This window comes from Bos grunniens, chromosome 14, assembly GCF_055505025.1.
Source record: "Bos grunniens cultivar Pamir isolate PY7600 chromosome 14, Bosgru_T2T1.0, whole genome shotgun sequence".
Taxonomy (NCBI): Eukaryota; Metazoa; Chordata; class Mammalia; order Artiodactyla; family Bovidae; genus Bos; species Bos grunniens.
This window is the reverse complement of record NC_141178.1, coordinates 38,652,126-38,667,322: the sequence shown is the minus strand read 5'-3', so window position 1 is coordinate 38,667,322 and position 15,197 is coordinate 38,652,126. Positions and strand designations below refer to the sequence as shown.

Below are 15,197 nucleotides of genomic sequence, written 5' to 3'. Positions count from 1 at the left end.
TTCTGCTTAGAATTAAGTCTTTCACTCCCCAATATTACAGAAATACCTCCCTAATAACATTTTCTTTTGGAACTTTATTTTGTAGTTTTGAGAGCATTTCTGGAGGGCAATCAGGTAGCTAGTAGAGGACTTTATAAAATGTTGGTTCCCTTTGCCAGAAATTCTTTTAGAATTTATCCTAGAGAAATAAGATGCAAAGCTTTAGTTTCAAGGATATTCACTAAAGAGTTGTTTATAATTGCAAAAAACCTGAAAACTGTAAACAATGAAACGTTCAACAATGGAAGACTGGTTATATCAATTATGGTATAGCTATCCCATTAAAATACAAAAAAAATTAATCATATTAAAACATATTAAAAACTAAAAGCAAGAAAAGAGGTTAAGTTCAACTCATAAACACCAAAATTTTCTTTTGGCTATGTACAAAAAAAGGAAGACTGTGTTTACACAATAACCTTTTTCTTTTCTTCTATGACACTATTTGAACAATAAACATTTAAATTCTAGTACAGCTTCCAATTATGCAGATACATTGTTAAGTGTACCGTTTGTATTTTAGTTGCTGAAGGTGCTTTAGACTAGAGGGTATTACCCTTATATTCAACTTAGGTATGCCTCAGCCAACAACTTTAAGCAAGTCAATTAAGCTTTTTGTTTCCTTATCTGTTGAATAATAATACCTACCCTGATTTAACTCATAGGGAAGTTGTGTAAATTGTAATTCACTGTAAGCAACATAGAAAATAGTGCTAATGCTATTTATATTGAACTATTATTATTATTGCTTTTGCTCAAGTTTATTAAGGTATGATTGATACGTGAAAAGCAGTACATATTTAATGTACACACTTCATGAGCCTGGAGATAAGCATATGCTTGTGAAACCATTACCACTATCTGTGCCATAAACATTTTCATCATCTCCCAAAGTTTCCTACTGCCCATTCTATTTATTGTTTTTGTTGTGATTTGTTTGTTCAGTTGCCCAGTTGTGTCCGACCCTTTGTGACCCCATGGACTGCAGCACGCCAGACCCTCTTGTCCCTCACCATCTCCCAGAGCTTGCCCAAGTTCATTTTTGTGATAAGGACACTTAAAATCTATCCTCTTTTGAGTGTACAATACAGTTAACTATAGCCACTACGGTAACTATTCATCTTGTATAACTGAAATTGTAACCTTTGACTAATGTCTCTCATTTCCCTCTCCTTCTGGCCTGTGGCACCATTCCACCTTCTGCTTCTGTGAGTTTCACTAGATTCCTCATTCTGGATTTCATTGTATTTTTCCCTTTGTGTCTGGCGTATTTCACTTAACGTAATGTCCTCAAGGTCCAACTATGTTGTTGCAAACGGCTGGACTTCCTTCTTTTTAAGGGCTGAATAATATTCCATTGTGTTTCATATGATTGTTGCTTTTAATGTAAATGCAATGGAAACAGTAGGTCAATATCTTCAAAAAGAATATTTTTTAGTTATCTAAGGGAAAGAAGAATAAACAAAAGGAAAAGTGGCCTACTAAAACAGATTGTGGGGGAAGATAATCATCCAATAAATATTTACTAATTGCCTACTTCGAGCTGGGTTGGGGTTGGGGTAGAAGAGAGTAAGAGTGAATAATACATAATCTCTATTCTCAAGGACTTTATTCTGGTGGATGATACATGTCAGTGCCACATACAGAATCAGCATATTGTCCCTAGAACCTAAAAAGGCAAAGGGCTGTGGAGGCAAAAATGCCTCTCGAAGGCAATAAACAATAGTCGTTTGGTCATCAGAGATCAGCTGAACCAGGTAGAGGAGTTTAGCCTCATCAAGGAGTTACAGGGGAAGAGTTATCAAGGTAACCTGCAGCAGTTCTACACAGCCTAAAGTGAAATTAGGGGACAAACTGGCTGGGGATGCCCCATTCTGGAGGGGTTCCCCTGGTAAGCATAACGGGGAATCCCCTTAAATATGGTAGAACCCCAACAGCAAATATAGGGGCTAGAGGAGAGAACAGATCCCTGCCTGCTAGGAGGAGACTGGAAGGGGTGGGGGAATTCTTAAAAACTCCATTTACAGAACAGGAGATCCCCTTCTGTTACTTAAAGTTCCCTTGTTCAGGGTATTCTGAGACATTTGTGGATTACTATCCTCTTGAACTTTGTTTCTGATTCGATCTTCCTTCAGGGTTAAGAAAAAGACAACTGAAAATATATTTATACATATATAACGATAAAAATATACACACACTCATACATCATACACTCACACTGTTTGGCTATGAGAAGGTCAGTGGCCCTAGCATTTAAGTCATTTATTTGAATCAAGTGTTGTTCAGCCCTAATCAGTGCACGTTTAACCAAATCTCCAGACAGAAGATGATGTGAATTTTCCAAAACAGAAGGTAAGCTACATGTCAGAAAAATACAGTTTGGACACAACTAAAAACTTAATGGAGTAAAGCATTTTTGGCAATTCTGATGCTACCAGAATCAGCCAAAACAAAACAAAACAAAACTAGCATACTAGCACAAATATATATTGCCTGTTATGTACTAGGCAAATAAGATGAAAAAAAAAAACAACAACAAAGATATGAGTTTAACAGTTTGGGCATGGAAAAAATCTTTAAAGCCAAAATAAAAAATTCTTAAGAACATTTACTTCCCGTCACCTTAACCCTGGATAAGCAATTAACTTCAGTAATTCTTCCCTCTTTTTCTGGAGAAGGGAGTGACAGTTAAAACTGAATAAATACTGTATTTATTTGCAAAGTGCCTGGAATTTTAAAAAAATGCATTAAGGACAAAGCACAGCATTATTATAACATTCTTCCATATAGTACATAATACATACAGCCAACTGGGCAGAATCCTTTCATTTCTCCAACATACAAATTAGGTCATCAGAGATTCCACTGTCCTAAGTTTTCCAACAACTAAAACAAAGCAGGACAAATTCTTTTTTAAATCCACAAACTGTACCAATCTAAGGACTTACATTGCAGTTTCAGGCTGTTTATCATTGGTGGCCAGGTGACAACATGGATATGTAGCAATCTGATCATTACTAACAAAATAACTAAAAGCCAAAATCTCTTTGTGGCAGGTTAGTACTATCATTCTTTACATTAAAATTACATTTCATCTATAAGGTAGAACTAACAATTTTTGTTTGACATACAACACTGTTCATTTATTACAGATACTAATATTACAGTGAATTAAGTAAAAGTTGATATGAATAAATCTATACAATATACAATCTACACAATATATGGGTATGGCTGTGCATGGGTTTAGTCCATTCAAAAATCTTAAGACAAATTGTATTTTATAATATGCCTGGGATAATGTTTCTTTAAGGTTAATCTCGAAAAAATACCATAATCCATATTCCACATGATATATTCAAAGTTTTAAATACTGTTTATTTTAAAAATAGAAATTACTGAAGAGAACAGAATCATAAAACTAGACAGCCTAAATATTGTAACACATGTTGTAACACATACTCTTTATTAAATACATATAACGTTCCATTAATATATAAGGTAAAAGATTAAAGCCTCTAACACCTGATAATCTACAACCGTAGAGTTGTGTGTTTTTCTCATTTTTCCCCATGCACATCCTGACATACGTTAATGTAAAAAGTAACATGTCCTTTTTTTCCTTACTCAATAATTATCTTGAACGTATTTTGAATGTTTGTGATTAACCTTTTAATATACAGTTTTAATTTCTGTAATTTACTGAGTTATTTATTTTTACGGTACATATAATGTTTCATTTAGTCCTCTTAACATATTTATTAAAAGAGTAAAAAGCTCCTCCATAGTTTGAGAATATTTTTTCAATCTGAAATAAGTTTGAATAAAAATGACTTAAGATTTGTTTCACATTACTTTTAACTTTTTTGTTTTTAAAAGTTTATTTCACGTTTCAAAGAGTAAAATGAATCACAACACTTTAGAATTTGCTAAATTTAGCACATTAAAAAATATTTTAAAATACGAGTATAAGGGCTCCAAATTGGAAAATCTTTTTCTGAACAAGTTGACTACGATTATTATTGTAAGAGTTTCATTTCCAGCTCCATCTGTTCTTCTAATCACTCTAAATTCCATGTGCAGGGTAAACAGTTAAAAAAAAAAAAACCCAAAGTCTTAAAAATCAATTCTTGTCTTAGCACACACGCTCTTCGGAGTCGCACGCAGCGTCTGTGTGAGCCGACTCCTCCCCACTCTTGGGGAAAACCCTGCCTAATATTTATAACGTTATGACATACTGTAATACTCACAAGGTGGTTGTAGAAGTATAAACACGACTGGAGCTATCTGATTGGCTGCTGGTGATGTAACACCCATGTCAATACTTCCCACTGAACGCACGTGTTCGACCTTTTATTTAAATTTCCATTTCATCACAGCAATAAGACACTCGGGGCGGTGCATTTTCTGTGAAATGATTATCGCCCAGAGGTGCTGCATCGAATACACAATGCAGCAGACGAGGAGGTGCCCGCGGTTGTAACCTCCTCGCGCGAAGGTACAGCCTGGTCCAGTCTTTGTGAAGGAACAAAAATAAGTTCACTTCCTCGGGCACCGTTACCCCCCACCCCCCACCCACTCCACCTCAGCAAATGACAAGGCTGGAGAGCAGCTCCCACCGTACAGTTATTTCTCAAAGTCCCAGGTGAACTCGTGGCGAAGGAAGGAAAATGTGCGTCCCGGGCGCGGGTAGGTGCGTGCGGGCAGCGGGGAGGCGGCCAGACCTGACACTCGCCAGCTGTTTGTCCTCCGCGGAGCCCGGCCCCGGCCGCACACGCCCGCCCCCTCCCCGAGACCCCCCAGCCCGCCGCCCGGCCTTTTGTCCCCCGCCCCTCGGCCGACTTCCTTCCCCCGCGGCCGCACCCCCGCCCCCAGGCCGGAGGCGCGGCCCGGCCCCTTTCCCGGTCCCCAGGCGCCCCCACCCCACCCCAGCCCAGCCCCAAGCCCAGCCCCCTCCCCCCGCCCGGCCCCCACCCTTTCCCCCTCCAGCGGTTACTGCTACCCCGGTGCATTGTGGGCGCACGGTCCGTTGTTCATTTGCCATTCGACCTCCGCCAGGGCCTGGTCGGACGGAAACGCTCCGCCGGCTTTATTGTCGGTTCGTTATGTGGCGGAGCCCGGCAGTTTAACGTGCCTCCCACCCTCAGCGCTTCGGAAGCCGGCAGCCGCGTCGGGACTCCTCGGCGCGCCGGAGGAAGGATATCTTGTTTGGAGGGTCGGTGTGTGCGCGCGGCTTTAAAGAGGGGGCAGCGGAGGGTCTCCCCGCACTCCGCCTCTCAACTTCGAAGGCCCCACGCGCGCCGGCTCGCTGCTCACCTCTCCGCCGCCCGCCCCCCCCTTCTCCGCGCGGGACGCTGCCCGGAGCGCCGCGGGGCGGGGGTGGAGGACGAGGAGGCGGCCGGAGGCGGCGGCCCGGCGGGCGGCGGCGGCGGCAGCGGCGGACGCGTGAGGCAGCCCCGGGGAGCGAGCGCGACCGGGCGGCCGGGCGGGAGGGCGAGGCCGAGCCCCGCGAGACCGGAACGCCCGCGGTGGGGGCGGGAGCGAAGCGGAGGGGGAGCGGCGGGGAGCGCGCGGGACGCGGCCCGAGGCCGGGCGCGAGCCGGGGCACCGGGCGGCGGCGGCGGCGCGCGCCATGTCGTTCAGTGAAATGAACCGCAGGACGCTGGCGTTCCGAGGAGGCGGGTTGGTCACCGCCAGCGGCGGCGGCGGCTCCGCGAACAATAACGTTGGCGGGGAGGCCTCGGCTTGGCCCCAGCAGCCCCAGCCAAGACAGCCCCCGCCGCCAGCGCCGCAGCCGCTCAATGGGCGGGGGGCCGACGAGGAAGTGGAATTGGAGGGCCTGGAGCCCCAAGACCTGGAGGCCTCCGCCGGGGCTGCCGCCGCCGCCGAGGAAACCAAGGAGTTGCTGCTCCCCCAAGACGCGGGCGGCCCCACCTCGCTGGGCGGCGGTGGCGCCGGGGGCCCCCTGCTAGCGGAAAGGAACCGTCGGACTCTGGCCTTTCGAGGCGGCGGCGGCGGCGGGGGGCTCGGCAACAATGGCAGTAGCCGCGGCCGCCCCGAGACCTCGGCGTGGCCCCTGAGGCATTTCAATGGGCGAGGGCCGGCGGCCGTGGAGCTGGAGCTGGACGCGCTGGAGGGGAAGGAGTTGATGCCGGACGGCGCGTCCCTGAGCGACAGCACCGAGGACGAAGAGGAGGGGGCGAGCCTGGGCGACGGCAGCGGGGCGGAAGGAGGCAGCTGCAGCAGCAGCAGGCGGTCGGGCGGCGATGGCGGGGACGAAGCGGAGGGCAGCGGTGTGGGAGCTGGAGAAGGAGAGACTGTCCAGCACTTCCCGCTCGCGCGGCCCAAGTCCCTAATGCAGAAGCTCCACTGCTCCTTCCAGACCTCCTGGCTCAAAGATTTTCCCTGGCTGCGCTATTCCAAGGATACTGGCCTTATGTCTTGCGGCTGGTGCCAAAAGCCCCCCGAGGACGGAGGAAGCGGGGATCTGCCCCCAGTGGGGCACGATGAGCTTTCGCGAGGGACCCGCAACTACAAGAAAACCCTCCTTCTGAGGCACCACGTCTCTACCGAGCACAAACTCCACGAAGCCAACGCCCAGGTACGATATATGTTGGTCCTGCTTTTTCAGATCTTTGGGGGAAAGGCTTATCAGCTAAAACTCACTCTCCTGGGTGAAGAGATCTTTCCTGTTGCGAGAGAGGTGCAGGGAACTTAGGCGTGGGGGATTCGAAAGCCTGGGAATAAGTTTTCAAAAGTTAACCGGGGGAGTTGGGGGGAGGGGGAGGAATGACAATTTTCTAATCGTAGCGCTGAATTTGATTTAATTTTTTTCATGACTCAGATTTCTTTGCCCGTCAGATTGAATCAGAAGGAAAGTTTAATAAGCGAGGTTGACGGTTTTAACCCTGTTAGGTTGGCTTTGTGGTTACAATGTTATTAGCTGTGATTTTAGAAAAGCTGCTTTAATGTTGGTAGTCTTTTAGCGTGCTGTTGGAAGTCAAATCTGGTAACTCTTTGAAGAATGAATTAAACTCTTTCCTTAACTTTTGATGCTACCCCTTTTAGGAGAACATCCAACCGAGAAAATTCTTTTTATCATGTCAGGATAATGTGAAATAAGAGAGTAGTATGTAAATGTAGAGGAAGCTATTTGGATAAAACTTCGTGAATGATTATACTAAATTCATCTTCTTAAAGTTTTTGTTGAACTTCTCTTTCCAAAGGTATGCTTTTGGTAAATTGTGGTAGTTTTTACTTGCTTCCATCTCTCCAGATTTCTGTGCCAAGATTTTCTGTAATCCCCTTTTTCAAAAAGTTTTCATATAAATGTAGTTTACTTTAAACTTAGGATATTCGAAATGTTGACTGTAAAGTTACTTCTACCAACTACTTGATTCGAACTGGTAGAGAATGTATTTACCAAAATCATAAGTTCTTAGTTATAAAACAGGTAAATGGTACTTCTTAAATCTTGTCTTAGTATTTCTGGACTAAAGATAATATTCTTATCATTTTGATAATCTCTTTCCAAGCCAAGCAGATGTTAATCAGTCCTCCTAAGACAACCTGTGGTTGTGGATGGAATTCATTCTTTTGTATCGGTAGCCAGGCATTGATTTCAGAAAGTCACCTTTCAGATACTAGTCCCTTTGTGTGTTGGAGTGATCTTGCTGTTTAGAACACTTTTAGTGGAGTTAATTAGGCACTGTCTAATAACCCCGTAGCCCAGAAATTTCTCAGAAGTTTAGACTTTAACGTTAAGGCATAGTGTTGTTTTTTTCAGGGGGGCAATGGCAACAGTTTTTTCACAACTTTTAGTTGCCTAAGCCCTACAAGGAAGGTCATTTAAAGATGTAAGGCCGGGAAAAGTTAAGTAAATTGTCCCAAGTCTTACAGTTCTTGGTTAAAAATGAGACTAGCCTTTATAAGGAATGTTGCAATGGAGGAAGGAAAAAAAGGTTTTGGAGTAAATCTAGGTTCACATCTCAGCTTTCTGCAGTTACTAGCTTTGTGAGCTTGGGCATTGGAGTGCCAGACTTGTCTTCTGTATGCCAAACACAGATGTCCCTTATTTTGGCAAGTAATTATTCTGTTCCCATTTTACAGAAGAGGAGTCTAGAGGCTTCAACGCGTTATATATTCCTGAAGTTAAGTAGTATGATGAAGTGGAGGGCTTGTGAAAATGAAAGTATGCTTTTCTAAGTGATGAGTTGGTTATTTAGAAAAATCTAAAAGGACAATCAAACTGAATTTTTTTAATTCAGTGGATCAGTTACTCTTCTTCAGTGTAGTCTGTGTAGGCAGATGTGAATGGGAGTGCAAATTATTACAATTAGCTGCTTAGTGAACCTGAAATCAGAGGAACAGGGAATTAGTTGGATAACCTTATGATAGACTTAGCATGGTGTATTCCTCTCCCCTAGGCATATATCTGGATTAGGGAATTCATCCCTAGGTAAAACCTTTTCTAAACTTAATCCCTGAATTATCTCTCCCTTACCCTTTGCCCCCTTGAAACTCCCTTTTTACAATATAATCTGCAGACCAACTTCTTTCTCTTAGGACATTGTATCATTAGGCTGAGAATAATACAATTTAGTAAGTCATTTCTGTTTGTCTAAGGCTATTTATTGGTTCCCTTTGATTGGATTTTGGATGTTTCCACTCTGAACTGATCCTAATCATTTCTATTTTCATTCTAAGGTTAGTTTGGGGGTATTACCTTGTAATTGACCCCAGGTACCACCTATAGGATCTTTTTGTCTTGTTAATACATGAGTGACAGGTTCAAGAACTGACTTATTTCTTCTTATGCACAAAGTTAACTTTTTTTTTCCATTGCCCTGCAGCTTTTGATTACCTGCAGGAGGCAGTATAACACAGTCTGTAAGAGCATTCTTGAGCTTAAAAGTAGGGGGACCTGAGTCCTAATCCTCTTTCTTGACAGGCAAATGAGTTAACTTCCAGTTTCTTCATGTTTGCAAAGTGTATATGCCAGCACCTAGTCACTTAGTAAATGATAACCATTATTTATTATCACCATTACTTATTTTCTTTGGAAATAACTATAATTCTGTGGGGTAGGGGGAACTGGTACTTCATGTCTCAATGTTACCAGTTTTCTCAGTTTGCAAGCCACTTAATCTCATGGAATCACTCTTGATTCTAGAGAACAAACCAGTTTTTTTTTCATGCTTTTAGAGACTTTGGCCATTCAGGTTCTTTGAACATTCTCATCGCACATGCAGTTTTCCTCATCTTCATGAAGAATATCTTGCATGAGCTTTCTCCTGTCTTAAAATTACTGAAATAGTTTTGTAGTTCCTCAGACAAGAATTAAGTTTGAAATTGGGACACAGTTCACTCCCTTTATCCCCCCTCCCCACTTTTTTTCTTTAATTTTAAGGAGTCTGTTTTTTGTGAGGAGTTTAGCCAAATCTTAGTATGTGAATAAGGGTGACTTTACTTTTTCTTATGGTTTCTGTAAGGGGAAAAATCATGGTGGTGGCCAAGAGACTGTGGCATATTCTTTTTTTTTGGCCGAGGGAGCCCTGCCTTGCTACTTGTGGGCGGGATCCCTGACTAGGAATGGAACCTGTGTCTCCTGCAGTGGAAGTAACCACTGGACTGCCAGGGAATTCCCAGTGGCCCATTCTTAAAACCTTTGATTGTTATTTTGATGTTGATTGTAAAGGATTGCTCATGCAAGAAGTCTGCAGATGCTCTCAGAATCTGTTCTGCAGTGTTCTATTTCTGAAAAATCCTTGTATTTTATAAGGATTTAAGGGACAACATATAATTTCTATTTTGAGTAACAACTGACTATATATATCTTGAGGGTCTGGTTTGGTGATTAGCTTATATAAGGTTTGACCATTTGGCCCAGAGGACTTTAAAATTGCTTTAATAACACTGATTACCACTGTATCTTGGTTCAGATCACTTTCTACCCAGTTGGGAAATTTTCATCGCCTAAATCACACATTCTGTCAACTCTTTCCAGTTTAGTAAGCCTAAAACATGTGTTCAAGTGTGTTATTGTTATAAACCTAGTTAACCTTTCCAGAAAGTACTTAATTTAGATCAGTGATCTTCTAATTGGAATATGTTGGTGAGCAGCAAAAGCAGAGGTGAGACAGAGCTACCAGCCTTCTTTGCATTTGGCAAAAATTAATTGTTTTTTTGAGGATTTTGGAAGAAAGACTGAAAGCCTTTCACTGGGAAGGAGAAATAGATATTACAAACAACCACAGAGCCTACAATCCATTAAATAACCAATTTGTATAATATTTATATAGGTTCTAGCAGTCATTTATTGTGTTTCTAAAAGCGGATTCCTTTTCCCTGGTGTTTTTGATTATGTGTCTAGGGACTTCTTTCTCCCTCTTAAAATATACCTATTAGGTAGATTGCAAGGCACTGAAGATAAACCTATGTAAATAAGACATTTTTCTGACCTCTAGAAACTTGTACTCTAGTAAGGAGAGAGACATTGCAGTAAAATGATAGCTACCATGTTAGAAATATATTCAAGTTACAGTTAAGATAACTAAAGGAAGTCGTCATCCTATTTGTGAAGGTTGGGAGAAGCTTGTAGAATTGGATCCTAACTTGTGTTAAATGAGTAAGTGTTGAAGAGGGGAGGGCATTCTAGGCATTGCAGTTGGTAACAGCTTGAGCATAATGGAAATTGATGCCTTGATGTGTCTGAAAAGTAGATGATTTAATTCAGCAGGATGAAAAATCAAGTTTGAGTGGGTAGACTGCAGGTTATGGATGGTCCTTTCATGTTGAAATGATTGTATTTTTTCTGTTGGGCAAACCATTTAGCAGTTTTAAGCAGAGGAGAACCACGATGAAATATGTGTAAGTTGATGTGTTAGAAGCACCTGTTGGTATGTATGTGGTTTTTGAGGAGAGCTGGTAATAAAGCATATTTTTGGCACATAAAATTGGCTGGAAGTTGTAATCACCTGAAGACATTTACCCCAGACCTATAGATTTACAATTTTTGTGGATAGTATTAATATTTAAATTGCAAGAGAAAATGTCATCACTCAAGGAGATCAGAGAAGAGATACTGATTTCAAAGGAGATATTCCTTTATCTACTGACTTAGATAATTTGTCAGTACTACTAGCATACATTTATTTGGCATGCTCACTGTGGCCTTGTGTGTCCTCATACTAGAAATGGAGTTTGAGTTTTAGAATTTGGGTTTGTAAATGGACATTGATCTTTTTATTCTTTCAGTATACCGTTCCAATGGGTTGCTGCAACAAAAGATTTTTATGTTTTTAATGCTTTCATTTTGCACTTTGTGTTTGAAATATCTTTTTTTCCTACTAAACCATTTATCAGTTCTGGGTAGGGACTTAAATACTTTTAAGTACTTGTTTTTTTTTTAAAACCAGTAACAGTTTCTAATCATTTGTGGATTGACTACAGATAGCTAACTGCAGCTGAATTTTTCTCAGAAGAGTGGGGAGACTGGGTAGTGTGATCTTGGGTTTTCTACAGTAGCTGGTGTTATCCAGTTCTCCCAGCTGGAATGCTGTGAACACCCTATGATCTCCCTCCACACCTCTGCCTTGAAATCTAATTAATCACTCAAGTTTGGATTTTACTTTAGAAATTTTCCAGGCTCTGCCCCTATCACTGTTACCTGTCTTAACTAGTGAACGTCCTTGTTTGTTGCAGGTGTGCTGCACACCTACCAGTGGCTTGCCCTGGTCACACATTTCCAGTGTCATCCCCTGGTAATTACCCTCCACTTTGCTACCACAGTCATCTCTTTATCAGTTAATTCAGTCAGATGATTCTAAAGCTCTGTAGGTACCTATACCAGTGGTCCTTAATCTTGTGTAGGATTCAGGTCTCTAGATAATCTGGTGCAAGTTACAGACACTTAGCTCCAAAAACATGAAGAGCATATTTGCATTTCTTGGGCTTTCTTGGATCACCCTGAAGTTCTTCATAAATCTCGAATGGTGAGGCTGTGTACATCCTTGGTTCTCTTTCTCATACTGTCTCATCTGCTTAGACTCTCAGCCTCTCCTTCCACTCTTGCGTCCTTCAAGGCTCTGCTCAGATATTTGTTTCAAAAAAAGATCTCACCCAACCCCTCAAAAAACTGGATTAGGTGCACCACCTCTCTGCTTTCTTAAAGCTCTTCAGTATCTTAAGAATCTTGCTCAGTATTAAACTTCAGGCAGGGAACTAAATCATTTTGGGTTCCCAGTGTAGAACCTGTCTGATACAGTCATTCACTTAATGCTTATTAAATAAGTGAGTAAAGTCAAGGTTTTTCAAGCTTTTAGCAGCTTTTTCTCTGATTAAAATATTTACTTTTGGCCTCTCTGGAAATAAATTTGAAGATAATAAACTTGAGGATTTTAACCAAATGTATGCTTCTATATTTTCTTAATTTTGGAAGAGTTAATTAAAGTCTCTAAAAATAATTTTACTTATGGGCATCTCCACAGATAAAAATAACAGGAGACTTTTCATATTTATAGAAATCTTTGGGGTAACACTTTTTTTTTTTTTTTTAATCTGAATGTCTGTTTCCTTAGTCTCCTTGTTTATCTAGTTTAATGCTTGGCTAAGTTGCATTTTCCTTCTTGGGAAAGGGAATAGAAACTTTTCCAACTAGTCTTTAAAAAAAATCAGTTCTGGAAATACTTAAACCTTTTTATCAGTGTATTTTTATCAGTGGTATCTTATGTTTATCAATATACTAAGAATGGACATAGAATGTTAAAGAGGGAACCGGAGAGACAGAGATGACTTGAGTTCTTAGGGACCAACTGTTATTTTTGTCTTTAGTAACTAGGAATTTATTTGGTTTAGCAAGTAATATTGGCAGTTTAATTTAGTGCTTATCTTGCTTTATTTTACCCATATCCTCAAATAATACTCCCTTTGTGTAGAGTACATGTACTCTTGACTGGTAAACTCTTCATTGTGAAGAGTATATATAATATGTGCTACAGAAACATGGCATAGTGCTCTGATCAGTACTGAAGGAGAAATTGCTAGGGCTGTTTGTAGCATGTAACATTACTATTCTATTCTGTTATTCAGTAGTAATGAAGAAAAATAGTTGTTGAATAGTGTGTTTGGCTTGTATAGCTTGTGTCCAAGTGGAATGGACAAATACTTTGGTGGATAGGCTTTTGTCTTTAAGTTATTTTTAAAAATTAGGACATTTGGTATGATAATGGCAGAGAATGACAGAAATTGGAACTGGCCCAGAAATTTCAGAACACAGTGACCATGGCCTAAAATGACTGCTATGACATAGCCACCTCCTTCTTAAAGGGTTTTGAACTGCTTAATGCGTAAACTTTAAGCACTTCTTGACTTGTAAAGGCTCATTCACTGCTTCCACAGACACTTTACCATGTACTGCCAAATTTTTTCTCTTACTGTTAACTACAGTATCTGTTAGAACTTTGAACCAAATGAGCTTTGCTGGGCAGATATGGCATGCACAGCAAAGCTTACTTTTAAGCCTGCATCATAGAGCAATGTAGTTTGGAAATTTTCTGTAGTGAGTAGAGAGCATAAGCAAATTAATAAAGCGTCTTATTTAGATAGCCTCATAAACAGTATGATGGGTCTATAGAAAATTATAGCAGTAACAACTTTAGACATTTTTAGTATTCATTTAGTTCTCTACATAGAGTCCTAAACATTTCCCATCCCTTTGCTAAGTAGTTGGAAACATCCCAGCATACTGGTTTTAATATACAAGATATACAAGATAAAATATCTTTTTGCCTCACTTCCTTTCTTCCAGCCCCCAGAAGCAAAAATTTGGGACTTAATCGTGAATTACTTGATTACTTTACTCCATCTGTAGCTGTTAGCAGTTTTTGCTTACAATTGGGTGGTCTTAATAGAAGGAGAAAATAACTGATTTTGAATATGGGACATTTTGGTATGATAGAGCAAGAATGTGGGGGTGGGGTTAGAGTATAAGTGTAATTAATGATGCACTCGAGGCCCTGGGAAGTGATGGGATGCTGCCAAGGGTCAGTTGGAAGTGCAAAGGGAATTCTCTGCTTCCTGTGCTTCATTCTGTAGTAATACTCCAGATTTGCAGGATTATCTGTAGTGCTTCATTATTGCTGTGAAATACTGATGTGTCCTGGAATTCTGGCATTTTTATTCTGTTTCAGTTGACTTCTCATACCTGGAAACAACACGAAAATTCTTAGATGGATCATGTGATCTGGTTTAGTTTCAGGATTATTATGTGTGTGACCTGCTGTATTCAGAATTCAGAATGGAACCTAATGTTTGTGTGATTAAACTATACCCATGATGAGGTTGCTTCCCAGGTGATGCTAGTGGTAAAGAATCTGCCTGCAGTGCAGGAGATCCAGGTTCAATCCGTGGGTCAGGAAGATCTCCTGGAGGAGGGCATGGCAACCCACTCCAGTAATCTTGCCTGGAGAATCCCATAGACAAGGGAGCCAGGTGGGCTACACAGTCCATAAGGTAGAAGAGAGTCGGATGTGAAAAGAGTTGACACAGCTGAAGAAACTGAGCACAGAACAGCACACATGATGGGGTTAAATGGAGATGTGGGATTGCTTGGAATCTCACCACCATTTACAGTGCTGCTGCTGCTGCTAAGTCACTTCAGTCGTGTATGACTCTGTGTGACCGGCAGCCCACCAGGCTCCCCTGTCCCTGGGATTCTCCAGGCAAGAACACTGGAGTGTGTTGCCGTTTCCTTCTCCAATGCAGAAAAGTGAAAGTGAAGTCGCTCAGTCGTGTCCGACTCTTGGCGACCCCATGGACTGCAGCCTACCAGGCTCCTCCATCCATGGGATTTTCCAGGCAAGAGTACTGGAGTGGGGTCCATTTAGAATATTCTATGAGAATTTTTTTGCAGTTCTAACAACTTTGTTCCCTACACCCTTCCCTCTGCCCCCCATTCTCTATTCCTCTCCAAGCATATCAGTCCTCCCAGCATCCAACAATCCAGTATGTATCTTTTCTGGGTTTTCCCCCAGATTCTGTCTACTCATAGACCTGTATATATGTGTTTTATTATTTTATAATTAATAAAATAATAAGTATTTAATAATAAGTATTTACTATTTTGTGCCAAAGAAAATAATCTTTAACACTTAAGAATA

General features: G+C 41.4%; 1 protein-coding gene across 1 annotated transcript in view; it reads left to right on the top strand.

Annotated features, from left to right (window-relative positions):
- The first annotated feature begins 5,529 nt into the window (after window positions 1-5,529).
- ZBTB10 (zinc finger and BTB domain containing 10) overlaps window positions 5,530-15,197 on the top strand; it is a 32,638-nt gene continuing 22,970 nt past the window's right edge. The window contains exon 1 of the mRNA XM_086336423.1: window positions 5,530-6,640. Within this exon, the coding sequence (XP_086192549.1) occupies window positions 5,672-6,640 (969 nt within the window). The 5' untranslated portion in view covers window positions 5,530-5,671. The remainder of the gene's footprint in view (window positions 6,641-15,197) is intronic.